At 38.4% G+C, this 12419-nt stretch overlaps 2 protein-coding genes across 3 annotated transcripts; both read left to right on the forward strand.

Moving 5' to 3' along the window:
- Positions 1-1890: 1890 nt before the first annotated feature.
- LOC112055912 (prostaglandin reductase 1-like) lies at positions 1891-4250 on the forward strand. The gene is made up of 2 exons (XM_052884289.1): positions 1891-2106; positions 3186-4250. Exon 2 carries the CDS (start codon positions 3207-3209, stop codon positions 4215-4217), a length of 1011 nt encoding a protein of 336 aa, XP_052740249.1. The 5' UTR covers positions 1891-2106; positions 3186-3206; the 3' UTR covers positions 4218-4250.
- A 2196-nt stretch (positions 4251-6446) lies between these two features.
- Positions 6447-8773, forward strand: LOC112056814 (prostaglandin reductase 1-like). 2 transcript variants are annotated; one of them, XM_052884290.1, is made up of 3 exons: positions 6447-6646; positions 7249-7320; positions 7681-8773. In XM_052884290.1, exon 3 carries the CDS (start codon positions 7702-7704, stop codon positions 8710-8712), a length of 1011 nt encoding a protein of 336 aa, XP_052740250.1. In that variant the 5' UTR covers positions 6447-6646; positions 7249-7320; positions 7681-7701; the 3' UTR covers positions 8713-8773. The 2 variants fall into 2 exon arrangements, with proteins under 2 accessions (XP_052740250.1, XP_052740251.1); XM_052884291.1 differs by lacking the exon at positions 7249-7320.
- The last annotated feature ends 3646 nt before the right edge of the window (positions 8774-12419 follow it).

The raw sequence follows: 12419 nt of genomic DNA on the forward strand, positions 1-12419 counted from the left end.
ATAGACCGACTTTTATTTAAAATTTATACACCCGCGTTGACCGAAGATAATGGAGGCAGGCAATAATTTTATTGCTTTTGATAATCTTATCTACCAGTTATTATACAATAACAAAGAGCGATAAGGCTATTACGTAAGTACAATGATATTATATACTAGAAGTAGAACACTGGCGCATCAAAACTGATTTTTTAGGGACGTAACCTATCTATAGTATAAAATTATCATTGATTACGTAACAAAAAATGACCCCTCGCAACTCTTCTTTTTACTCAAAATCTAATTCAATTCATTTATTTCAAGTTAGATTTAGATTAGTTGGAGTTCAGTAATGTAGAAATTATTTTCAATAAATGAAGCAAATATATGTAAAATTTAAGCATTGATTTTCATGAGGCCTTTCATTTTCCAAAAACTTTTGAAAATATTAAACTTCAGACACTCATAGTGAATAGCTTCAGTTCTGTGTGCCTACCGCTTTACAATTTTATTTATCATCGTCAGTGTGACCATACGTGGCCGTTTCCTTCAATTTTGGCAGGATTAGCCTTATTATTTTAGCGTGTGGCATGATCGGTTAATGTTTCAGAAATTTGGAAGTTTTTCGAGGTAGGAAATGAATTTCCAATTTCCTATAGGGCAACTAAAATAAAACAGATTGTAGGGAAGTGTCTGACCCTGTGTAGCGTAGCCATCACCAGTTGGATATAGTTCGTAGTAGGTATATCCACTATTTGATAACGCAATTGAGTAGTCTCATGTAACAACCCAATTGTTTTAGCCCTTATGCTACAAAACATTGTTTGCTTAATTAGTTGAAAAACGAACAACGACAATGAAAGTGTTTTTTTGTATTCTGAGTTAAAGTTATTCGAACTTTATTGAAATTGTTTACCCATTAATTTTAATGTAAAACGAAGCATTACTTTTTATGGTGTGGTCTAATTATTTTTAAATGGAAAGGGTATATTCCAAAAATAGTCCCATATAATCTTGGAATATCAATAGCAATCCTAAGAGTAGGAGTACAAGGGATGATTGATTGTTTACCCATTAATTTTAATGGAAAACCAAGCAGAACTTTTTATTGAGTAATCCGATTTTGATAGTTTATTTATATTGTAAGTTAATAAAAGATGTGTTTATCAAAATAATGGTACTTGAATTAAATATTTTTTCAGTAAAATTCTAATAAAAATATAATATTATGTAGGTACACAAGTATATTTTTTTACTTATACCTACGTTAAATAAGGTTGAAATAGTAGATTGTTATACAAGGGGCTAAAAAGACCCATTATATACGAGGTATTTTTAGGGCACGAGCTGTAAGGCGAAAGCCGCTAAATGGAAACCGAGTTTATAATGGGTTTAGCCCCGCGTCTTACACTATACTTTTCACTACGATTGCGAGAAATTAAAATAATTCTGTACAGTATTCAATGTTAAAATTCTTTTTACACACGCAGCTCGCAACTCAATAATAAACAAATAAAAATAAAAATATTTCCAAAGATAAGAACTGCATTTCGTTCCAATTTAAAATTTTTATCAAACAATCAGGGCCTTACATAATTATGTACTCGTATCCACTTAAGATAATTATATTTACGAATGAAACTGTTGTATAGTAGGCTAGTACTAATTACTTTAGCCCCTAGAGGCTGAAATGTTTGTTTAACCCTGCTTTTATGGTAATATGACAGTGTTTTTGAGTAAAAGTAGTGAAAATATTTTTTATTGCGCTAAACTGAGTTAGCGATTTTTTGGCATTGTTTACTCGAGTAGGTGGCAGGATTTTGCAGGTTTGTTTAAAAATTGTGGCAGGATCGGTAAATTAAAGATGGTCACACTGATCATCGTACAAAAAATTGGCCAGTCATGTCTACTCTGCTAGACCGATTCAGACGAGTATAATATTGCGTGGTCGCTTGTGAGAATTATCAGTGTTGTGAGTTTTGAGACAACTTGTGAACGTTTTTTGTGTTAAATAAGTAAATATAACTTTAAAAAAAAATACTTATAAGGATTTTATTTTTCTAAAAACTTTTACCGGTTTGGCTCGTGTTCATTTCAAATTGTACAACTTACAGCGAGATTCACTAGGTAAGTAGATAGCTATTACGTACTCTTTAAATAGTTTTTTGTAAGTTTTATTATTTATTAAATGATAATTATATTATTAGGAATCCTACTAATAATATAAACGCGAAAGTGAGTATGTTTGGATGCTTGTTACTAACTCATTAACGCCGCAGCTACTGAACCGATTTGGCTGAAATTTTGAATGGAAATAGATTTTACTCTGAACACATGGGCTACTCTTTGTCCCGAAAAATCTATAGTTTACCAAGATTTGCAAAAAATTGTTGATTTTGATGGTATGAAAGTTTGTTACTCTTTCACGCCCGACTACTGAACCGAATCACCTGAAATTTGAAGTAGAGATAGATTATAGTCTGGATTAACACATAGGCTACTTTTTATCCCGGAAAATCCATGGTTTCCGCGGGATTTGTGCAAAAACTAAATTCCACGTGGACGAAGTCGCGGGCGGCTGTTAATAATAAATATTCATTAAGTATGTACCTATCTATGAACCGGCATTCATATGTGATTCCAACGATACAGCGAATGTTATTGTTTTGAAGAGCTACTGTTTCAAGGTTAACAAGGCAAACGCTTATGTTTGTTTTATTTTTGTGTGAGACCGCAAATTGTTATATAATCAGCTGTAACCGACGGCGTGTAGACATTAAGGATACACATTAAGTAGGTACCTTAGCTACTCGTACCTATTTTACTAAAGGAACTTTTAAAATAGTAAAGCCTAAAGGAACCTTTTAGAATAGTAAAGTGCTCAAAATTGTCTCCACATCACCACCGAAAACAATCACAAACTCATCATCTTTATCACTATCCTACCCTCAAAAATATGACGATAGTGATTCCGGTATCAGTCCAGAATATTCAAGACTTACTTTGTCACTATTTCACTCAGCTGCTACGGAAACGCTAATTATACGCTCCTTGAGTTGTCTAGATACTCGTAGTTAACGATCAACTGTGACATATTATGTCACAGTTTATACTCGAGTATCTATTACCTTCGATTTCTTCTGTTATAACCTATTATACCTACTTAGTTCCAGATAAATTAAATAACGATGATTTCTTAATTACAGTATATCACTGGAGCAGTCAATATGGTGAAGGCCAGGAAATGGGTCGTCAAAAAACACTTCGACGGTGTTCCTAAGCTATCGGATTTTGAAATCGTGGAGTACGAACTGCCACCGCTCAAAGATGGAGAAGTTTTGCTCAAAACCGAGTGGGTCAGCGTGGACCCTTACCTGCGTGCGTACAATCCAAATATCCCAGTGCCATACGACCAGTTTAGTTTCCAAGTCGGAGTGGTTAAAGAAACAAAGAATCCCAAATTCCCAGTGGGAATTAAAGTAGTCACCCACAAGGGTTGGTGCGACTATGTCATTGTCAATGAAACGTCACCCGAAGTAGGGCATTTCCCCAAGGCGTTAACATACAAATTGCCTGATTTGCAAGGCCTGTCACCTTCATTAGGAGTGGGTGCCGTTGGAATGCCAGGAGTAACAGCTTACTTCGGATTCCTAGAAGTTTGTCAGCCAAAAGCTGGAGAAACAGTGGTCGTAACCGGAGCAGCAGGTGCTGTAGGCTCACTGGTGGGTCAGATCGCGAAGATCAAGGGCTGCAAAGTCATAGGTTTCGCTGGTTCCGAGGAGAAATGCCAGTGGTTAGAAAAGGAACTCGGTTTCGACAAAGCTTTGAATTACAAAAAGGTGGACGCGCAAACAGCTTTGAAAGCGGCCGCGCCAAAGGGCATAGACTGTTACTTCGACAATGTTGGGGGCGAACTGAGTAGTACAATCATAAGCCAGATGAATACAAGAGGGAGGGTGGCAGTTTGCGGCAGCATCAGCGCTTACAACGACAAAGAGATGCCCAAAGCATCAATTTTACAACCATCCATAGTTTTCAAGGAATTGAGGATTGAAGGATTGATTGTTTGGCGTTGGATCGACCGTTGGACGGAAGGTTTCACTCAGTTGGTGGCTTGGATCAAGAGCGGCCAGCTAAAACCAGCGGAGCATGTCACGGAGGGTTTCGACAAACTGTACGATGCGTTTGTTGGAATGCTGGCCGGAGAAAACACCGGTAAAGCTGTCGTTAAAGTTTAAAATTTGTAGTAATTAAAAGAAGTTCAAACATGATTGTTTTTTTAATTGCTACCTACTTACCTCAACGTTTATTTTTGTAACTAGCATCAACATATTACCGATACCTTTCAAAAAATATACAATAATATTTATGTAAATATCAATATATTAAACCTTATCAAACCTGAGTAACCAACGACCTCTATGTACCTACTACAATATAACAGGTACTTGTTCAGTCAACAATGACCTGTAGGAGATCAAGATAACAGTCAACACCATTCAAAAGCTAAGTGCATCTAACCTTTGATTCGTCGGAGGATGCAATTTTATTATTTAAATATCAAGAAGTGATAACTGTAAAGTTAATCCAAGTTTGTGAGGTTGCAATCTTGCCTCACGTCCGCCATATTGGAAAAAGGCTATTAAATAGTTTTTACAGTTTATCCGACAAACTATAGGTCGCATACTCAGACCAATTACCTTCTATTGGACTTGTATTGCACTCAAACTCACGAACAAAATATTCTATCGTTAGTTTTGAGGGGGACAAGATACACACCAATAAATATATCCTGTGTCCTTTCACTACACACAACTATAAATTTAAATCGTTGTACACACTGAGAAATCGATTCTATAGATGCAGTTTGATCATGATCAAATAGTTTTGACAGAGGGGTAACCTCTAGCGAGGCAGGTCCTATAGAAGGTAGGCGATTGGTCTGAGGTCTTATATAAAACTATTGAAATATTTTATTTTGAACTTTGGTCTTTTAATAGAAGTAACAAAAATAATAAAGTAATTAGTATATCAGTTCTATCATAATATTATCTGCATTATCTTATCTCAGAAAGCGATTCTTATTTGCGCCTATTGTAGATGTAGATAAGGTTACCGCATTATACATAATAGGGGTGATGACAGTTTTTTTTTAAATTGTAATTAAATTAAGATAAGGCTAATAGTAGACATTTTGTAAAAGTAACAGGATATCTGCGATCATTACTTTCGGAGCTTCATGGATTTAAAGGGTCAGATTTTCTTTATTTGGAACGGCTACCTACTACTATCTGCCTATCATTCTTAATCTGTGTATTTCAGAAAAAAAATGTTAAAAATGCCTTGCTACTAAAAATACTTAGTGTATTTTTCGCAGGTAAGTAGGTAGGTACTATTTTATCTTATTCGACGAAGAAATGCTAAAAAAAACCCTAGCTGTAAACCACTTTAAAAAGAAGGTGTATCTATGTAATATTTATTTAAGTATATACACACATAATATAATTATCTTGTAGGAAATAGTAGTATGTGACGGATATGACGTCGCTCGATCTCGTGTTGGCTCGTGCCGACGCTAGGTGGCGCGACTTGTTTCCGTAAAGTGTAGGGATTTAGAGAGGGGTAGCGATCGGTTGGCGGGAACGACTTGCGATATAAGTTGCTCGTTCTACGGTTAGCTCTAGTATGCTCGTGGCGTTCGAGCCGTCGACATTTCTTGTCGTGTAATTCTTTATGGGTTACTTGGTATAGGCGGGGAGTGTGACTTGAGTGGAAAAGGGATGTTTGGTAACAGTCAAAAGCGCCTTTAACCCTACACACACGGTTCACAAGTGCGTGACTCCACTCAAGGTCATTCTCTGCCATTCTAGGGTCTTATTTTGGTTACAGTTTAATTTGTTACTTAAGTTGTCCAAATGTTGTGAATCATAACTTTTGTTTGACATTAATTTTCTTATATTTTAAATCCACTTTTAAAGCTTCCGCTTAAACTTTTGTATTAAAGCTTCTAAAATAGACCGACTTTTATTTAACATTTACTCACCCGCGTTGACTGAAGATAATGGAGGCAGGCAATAATTTTATTGCTCTCAATAATCTTATCTACCAGTATAAACAATAACAATAAGACTATTATGTAACTAAAAATTGCCGCTCGCAACTCTTCATTCTACGCCAAATATAAAACAATTCATTTATTTCAAGTTAGATTTAGATTAGTTGAAGGTCAGCAAACTATTTTCAATTAATTAAGTAAATATACAGGGTGCTGGGGAGTATTTCCCATAACTCTGGGGTTATAGTCTTTACTGAAAAATAATTAAAGTTAAGACATTAATTAGCATGAGGCGAACTTCAGATGAACTTTTGAAAACTTCAGATACCTACTCATAGTGAATAGTATTTGCACCGCTTTGCAATTTATCATAATACAAATTGGCCAGTCATGTCTACTCTGCTAGACCGATTCAGACGAGTATATTATTGAGCGGCCGCTTGTGAGAACTATCAGTGTTGTGAGTTTGAGACAACTTGTGAACGCGTTTTGTGTTTAATAAGTAAATATCACTTAAAATAAATAAACTTACAAGGATTTTATTAATCTACAACTTTTACCGGTTTGGTTCGTGTTCATTTCAAATTGTACAATTATAGCGATATTCACTAGGTAAGTAGATAACTTACGTACTCTTATAATAGTTTTATTATTTATTCTATGACTACCGGACGACCGCGACTTCGTCCGCCTTAAGACCTCTTTAATCCGGCCCTGACAGTAGTAGGTATAGCTGTAAAAATGGAGTAACTTCTCTCGTTATCCCTAAATTCCCCTTCACTGCTTTGCTCCTATTGATCGTAGCGTGATAAAAAGTATACGTACTATAGGTAACCTGCCCAGGAGTATAAAGAATAATTGTACTTTTTGTTACTATAACGAACATACAGACAGACAGACAGAAATTTTACTGATTGCATTTTTGGAATCAGTATCGATCACTAATCACCCCCTGGTAGTTATTTTGGAAATATATTTCATGTACCTACAGAATTGACCTCTCTACATACCTATTTGTTTTAGGTATAGATTATATTATTATGAATAATAAATATTCAATAGGGATGTAGGTATTAATATCTACGTAGTTACCTATAGGTATACCTTGCTTGCCTGAACGTGATTCCATTTTCCAATGAATGTTATTGTTTTGAAAAGCTGCTGTTTCAAGGTTAACGAAGAAAACGCTTATCTTAGATTTATTTCTGTTTCAGACCGCAAATTGTTATAGGTATATTCTGCTGTAACCGACGGAGTGTTAAGGCATTAAGGATACACATAAATAGGTACCTAGCACCTCGTACCTATTTAACTAAAGGAACTTTTAGAATAGTAAAGCCTAAAGTACCTTTTAGAATAGTAAAGTGTTCAAGATTGTGTCCACATCACCACCGGAAACAATCACAAACTCCCTACGTTGCTCGACCCTACCCTCAAAAATATAAAGTTAGTTTTGACAATAGTGATACCGGAGAGAAATCCGGAATATTCAAAACTTACTTAATTACTATTTCACTAAGCTGCTACGGAAACTAATAATACATTCCTTGAGTTATCTATTCCATATATAACCTACCTTCGATTTCTTCTGTTATTACCTATTATAGTTCTAGATAAATTAAATAACGATGTTTTCTTAATTACAGTATATCACTGGAGCAGTCAATATGGTGAAGGCCAGGAAATGGGTCGTCAAAAAACACTTCGACGGTGTTCCTAAGCTATCGGACTTTGAAATCGTGGAGTACGAACTGCCACCGCTCAAAGATGGAGAAGTTTTGCTCAAAACCGAGTGGGTCAGCGTGGACCCTTACCTGCGTGCGTACAACAAGAATGTTCCTGTGCCCTACGATCAGTTTAGTTTCCAAGTCGGAGTGGTTAAAGAAACAAGGAATCCCAAATTCCCAGTGGGTACTAAAGTAGTCACCCACAAGGGTTGGTGCGACTATGTCATTGTAAGAGAAACGTCACCCGAAGTGGGAGAATTCCCCAAGGAGTTAACATACAAATTGCCTGATTTGCAAGGCCTTTCACCTTCATTAGGAGTTGGCGCCGTTGGAATGCCAGGAGTGACAGCTTACTTCGGATTCCTTCAAGTTTGTCAGCCGAAAGCTGGAGAAACTGTGGTTGTAACCGGGGCAGCGGGTGCTGTAGGCTCACTGGTGGGTCAGATCGCGAAGATCAAGGGCTGCAGAGTCATAGGTTTCGCTGGTTCTGACGAGAAATGCAAATGGTTAGAAAAGGAACTCGGTTTCGACAAAGCTCTCAATTACAAGAAGGTGGACGCGCTAACAGCTTTGAAAGCGGCCGCGCCAAAGGGCATAGACTGTTACTTCGACAATGTTGGAGGCGAACTGAGTAGTACAATCATAAGCCAAATGAATGTAAGAGGGAGAGTGGCAGTATGCGGCAGCATCAGCTCTTACAACGACAGAGACATACCCAAAGCATCGATTTTACAACCGTCCTTGGTTCTCAAGGAATTGAGGATTGAAGGATTTATTATTTGGCGTTGGATCGACCGTTGGTCAGAGGGTTTCCCTCAGTTGGTGGCTTGGATCAAGAGCGGCCAGCTGAAACCAGCGGAGCATGTCACGGAGGGTTTCGACAAACTGTACGATGCGTTTGTTGGAATGCTGGCCGGAGAGAACACCGGTAAAGCTGTCGTTAAAATTTGAAAATTAAGTTTGTAAACTTTTTTATTTAGTGTCCTGTTAATAAACGTGAAAGTTTCTGATAGCTTTGTTTATTAGGGCCACCGGCAAATTCATGGATTGCCACATTGGTTAATGTGTATTTTTTCCAATGATATTACTCAGAACTTACTGCGATGGGCTTCGGGCCGAAGGACCCGTCGAGCCAGAGACGGGTGTTGTAACTATAGGGTGGCACAGTGCCATTCTGCCACCCTATAGTTACAACTAGCTTTACCAGGTGTCCGAATAAAGCCGGACATAGTTAAGCTTTTTAATTGCGTGTCCGGCCACAACAAACGGCGTCCGGATTTTGATAGGCTTTTTACATTTCTAGAACTTAATTTTTATTAATGACTTCATTTCAATCATTAATAACTATTAGTATCTAATAATTTACTACAACTGGTTCGATTTTATTTATATTTAATTAGAATTTAACAATATTTATACAAATAGTCAAGCTCATTTTACATATTTTTTTTGGCGTACTACGTACCTACCTAGAGATACAAAATCCTCAATAATATGTCCGTGTGAGAGTATCCGGCCTTTTCACCCTAATGTCCGGCCAAACGGACTAGTCTGTCCGGCTATTGGACTTGGCACCCTGGCAACCCACGTTACAACACAGGGTAGGTACCTACTTAATAATTATTATATCAAAAAATCAAAATTCATTTATTTCAAGTAGGCTCAGTTTACAAGCACTTTTGATACGTCAGTTGACTATTTGTAAAGATTCTACTACTACCACCGGTTCGGAAGGCAGGTTCTGCTGAGAAGAAACTCAACAGTTGCTCTTTAAAAAAAGCATACAGTATTATAATTTACCTACAATTGATGACAACATTACACTTTCTTATAGTTTTACTTCTTGTGTTGAGGTGGAAGCTGATCCAATGGCCTCCAAACACCTTTATGTTTAAGGAACTCATCAATGGTGTAGTAACCTCGATTAAGTATACGTATATTATGTACCTACTACAAACAACTTTATATTATTTATCTATCTATGGGTATCTCTTATGTAACCAACGATCTATACGAGTATATGTTAAATACTACAATATATGAGATGTTTCTTAAGTCAACAATGACTTGTTGACGATCTAAAGATAACAGTCAACATGCATATAATTATGCAGTATGTATAGGTATTACTAGGTACGTAAATACGAGTAAAGTCGGAAAAGATAGTCGAGGTCTTTTTCATTACAATGAGGTTTATAACTTTATATAGCCCGGTCAATTTAAATATTTGAGGGTACGTTAATTCAGATAAAGCTGAAAATTGGTGAAATCTTTTAAAACATAATCACTTGTTGACGATCTAAAGATAACAGTCAACATGCATAATTATAGTAGGTATTACTGCGTACGTAAATGTAAGTAAGTACTTGTAATAAATCTGTAGAGAGGTCAATTGTGTACATGAAATAATATTTCCAAAATAACTATCAGTGATTAGTGATCGATACTCATGCCAAAAAATGCAATCAGTAAAAGTTTTTGTCTGTCTGTTCGTTCTAGAAACAAAAACTACTCACCGGATTTTAACGAAATTTGGTACAGTTATTCTTCATACTCCTGGGCAGGTTATAGTATACTTTTCATCCCGCTACGATCAATAGGAGCAGAGCAGTGAAGGGAAATGATGGGAAAAGGGGAGAAGTTACTCCATTTTTACAGCGATTCTACTGTAAGGGCTGGATTAACAAAGTCTAAGGGCGGACGAAATCACGGGCGTCCGCTATTTATTAATAAAAAAGGTCCCCATCGATCCGGTACCTGGAAAAAAAAATCATCCCCACTTTGCATAAGGTATAACCTTATAAAAACACTCGCTAAGGTGCGCGCGGGCCATGGGCGTGTAGCGATGAATGGAAAACCCACGACTGATGCACCTCACTACCCCGCACGCACGATTTCACACCCGCGCAGTCTTTCCCCCCGTCACCCGCATACCATTGGAGTGTCATTAACGAACGTGCCAAGCAGGCAAATTAGCAGGGCTGGCAAAATGACACAAAATAAGAATTACCTAGTTAAATGATTATGAAACACGGCTAAAACTCACGTGATATTACGTCGGAGTATGCCCGACTAGTTTCGAACCCATACGGGGCCCTTAGTCATGAGCTGGTTCTTGCATCGCGGCACGATCCAAACTGCGAAGCGGCTGCGCGACGCGCTGCTGCACGCATTGCGCGCGCGGAGAGGGGTTGAGTGGTGGGGAGTGAAGGTTCCGTTACACTCTCCGACGGTTCATTAATGTCATCTTCATTAGACTCGTCTTCTTGTAAGCAAACCGAACTAATGCTATCTTGTTCCAAGTTTGTTGTATGTGACAATGAAAGAAATAGCGGTTTCCACGCTGTGGGCAGCAACCATCCATGATCCCGATTAAAATTCGGGTGACGACTAATTTCTATCGCTTCACGTATCTTACGAGGTACTAGAAACTTTTCCCTTGACAATACAGAAGCCTTATCAAAACGGATATAATGTAGTGGCCAATATATTTATGGAGTGGGTGGAACACGAGTTGGTCGATAAAATGACGTATAGACCGCGTTTTTGGCTGCGTTATGTGGATGATGTGTTTGCCATTGTAAACAGGGATGATTTGGCCATAATATTCCAGTGTCTCAACAGTCTACATGAGAAGGTTCATTTTACGAAAGAGGAAGAAAAAGAGGGCGGTCTGCCATTTTTAGACGTGATGGTGATCCGGGGGTCTGGTGGTGAATTACATACAACGGTGTACCGAAAACCGACTCATACCAACAGATATCTCCATGCGAGTTCGCACCACCATCCGTCGCAGATATCGTCGGTACCAAGAAGCCTCATAAATCGAGCCCTAAGTCTTTGTGACCCACCCTATATTGAGTGCGAACTAAGAGTGGTGAGACAGGCGCTGGAGAACAATGGCTATAGTTGGCGTCAGAGTTCCAGATGGGCACAAACAACAACTAGGCGGAAACCGTCCTGTGTGAACCGGTCTCCAGTGTACTTAACATATGTGAAGGGCGTGACGGACAAAATCAGCCACTATCTCCGACGGAGATTTGACATAGTGACGCGGTTTCGTCCACCTGCACTGGTGAAGAGTATACTGCGATCGCCTAAGGATAGGGATCCGCTGAACGTGCCCGGGGTGTACAAGATTCCGTGTGACTGTGGTAGATCATACATCGGTGAGACTCGCCGTAACATCACCACAAGGGTAAAAGAACACATACGGAGCATGAAGAATGTGGACACGGACGGTTCAGCAATAGCCGAGCATGTTCTAGCTTCGGGTACGACTCATTATATCCGTTTTGATAAGGCTTCTGTATTGTCAAGGGAAAAGTTTCTAGTACCTCGTAAGATACGTGAAGCGATAGAAATTAGTCGTCACCCGAATTTTAATCGGGATCATGGATGGTTGCTGCCCACAGCGTGGAAACCGCTATTTCTTTCATTGTCACATACAACAAACTTGGAACAAGATAGCATTAGTTCGGTTTGCTTACAAGAAGACGAGTCTAATGAAGATGACATTAATGAACCGTCGGAGAGTGTAACGGAACCTTCACTCCCCACCACTCAACCCCTCTCCGCGCGCGCAATGCGTGCAGCAGCGCGTCGCGCAGCCGCTTCGCAGTTTGGATCGTGCCGCGATGCAAGAACCAGCTCATGAC

The sequence above is a fragment of the Bicyclus anynana genome, chromosome 11 (assembly GCF_947172395.1).
Source record: "Bicyclus anynana chromosome 11, ilBicAnyn1.1, whole genome shotgun sequence".
NCBI lineage: Eukaryota > Metazoa > Arthropoda > Insecta > Lepidoptera > Nymphalidae > Bicyclus > Bicyclus anynana.

Coding starts and splice junctions, on each gene's coding strand:
- LOC112056814 (XM_052884290.1), top strand. CDS start 7,702: ATGGTGAAGGCCAGGAAATGGGTCGTCAAAAAACACTTCGACGGTGTT.
- LOC112055912 (XM_052884289.1), top strand. CDS start 3,207: ATGGTGAAGGCCAGGAAATGGGTCGTCAAAAAACACTTCGACGGTGTT.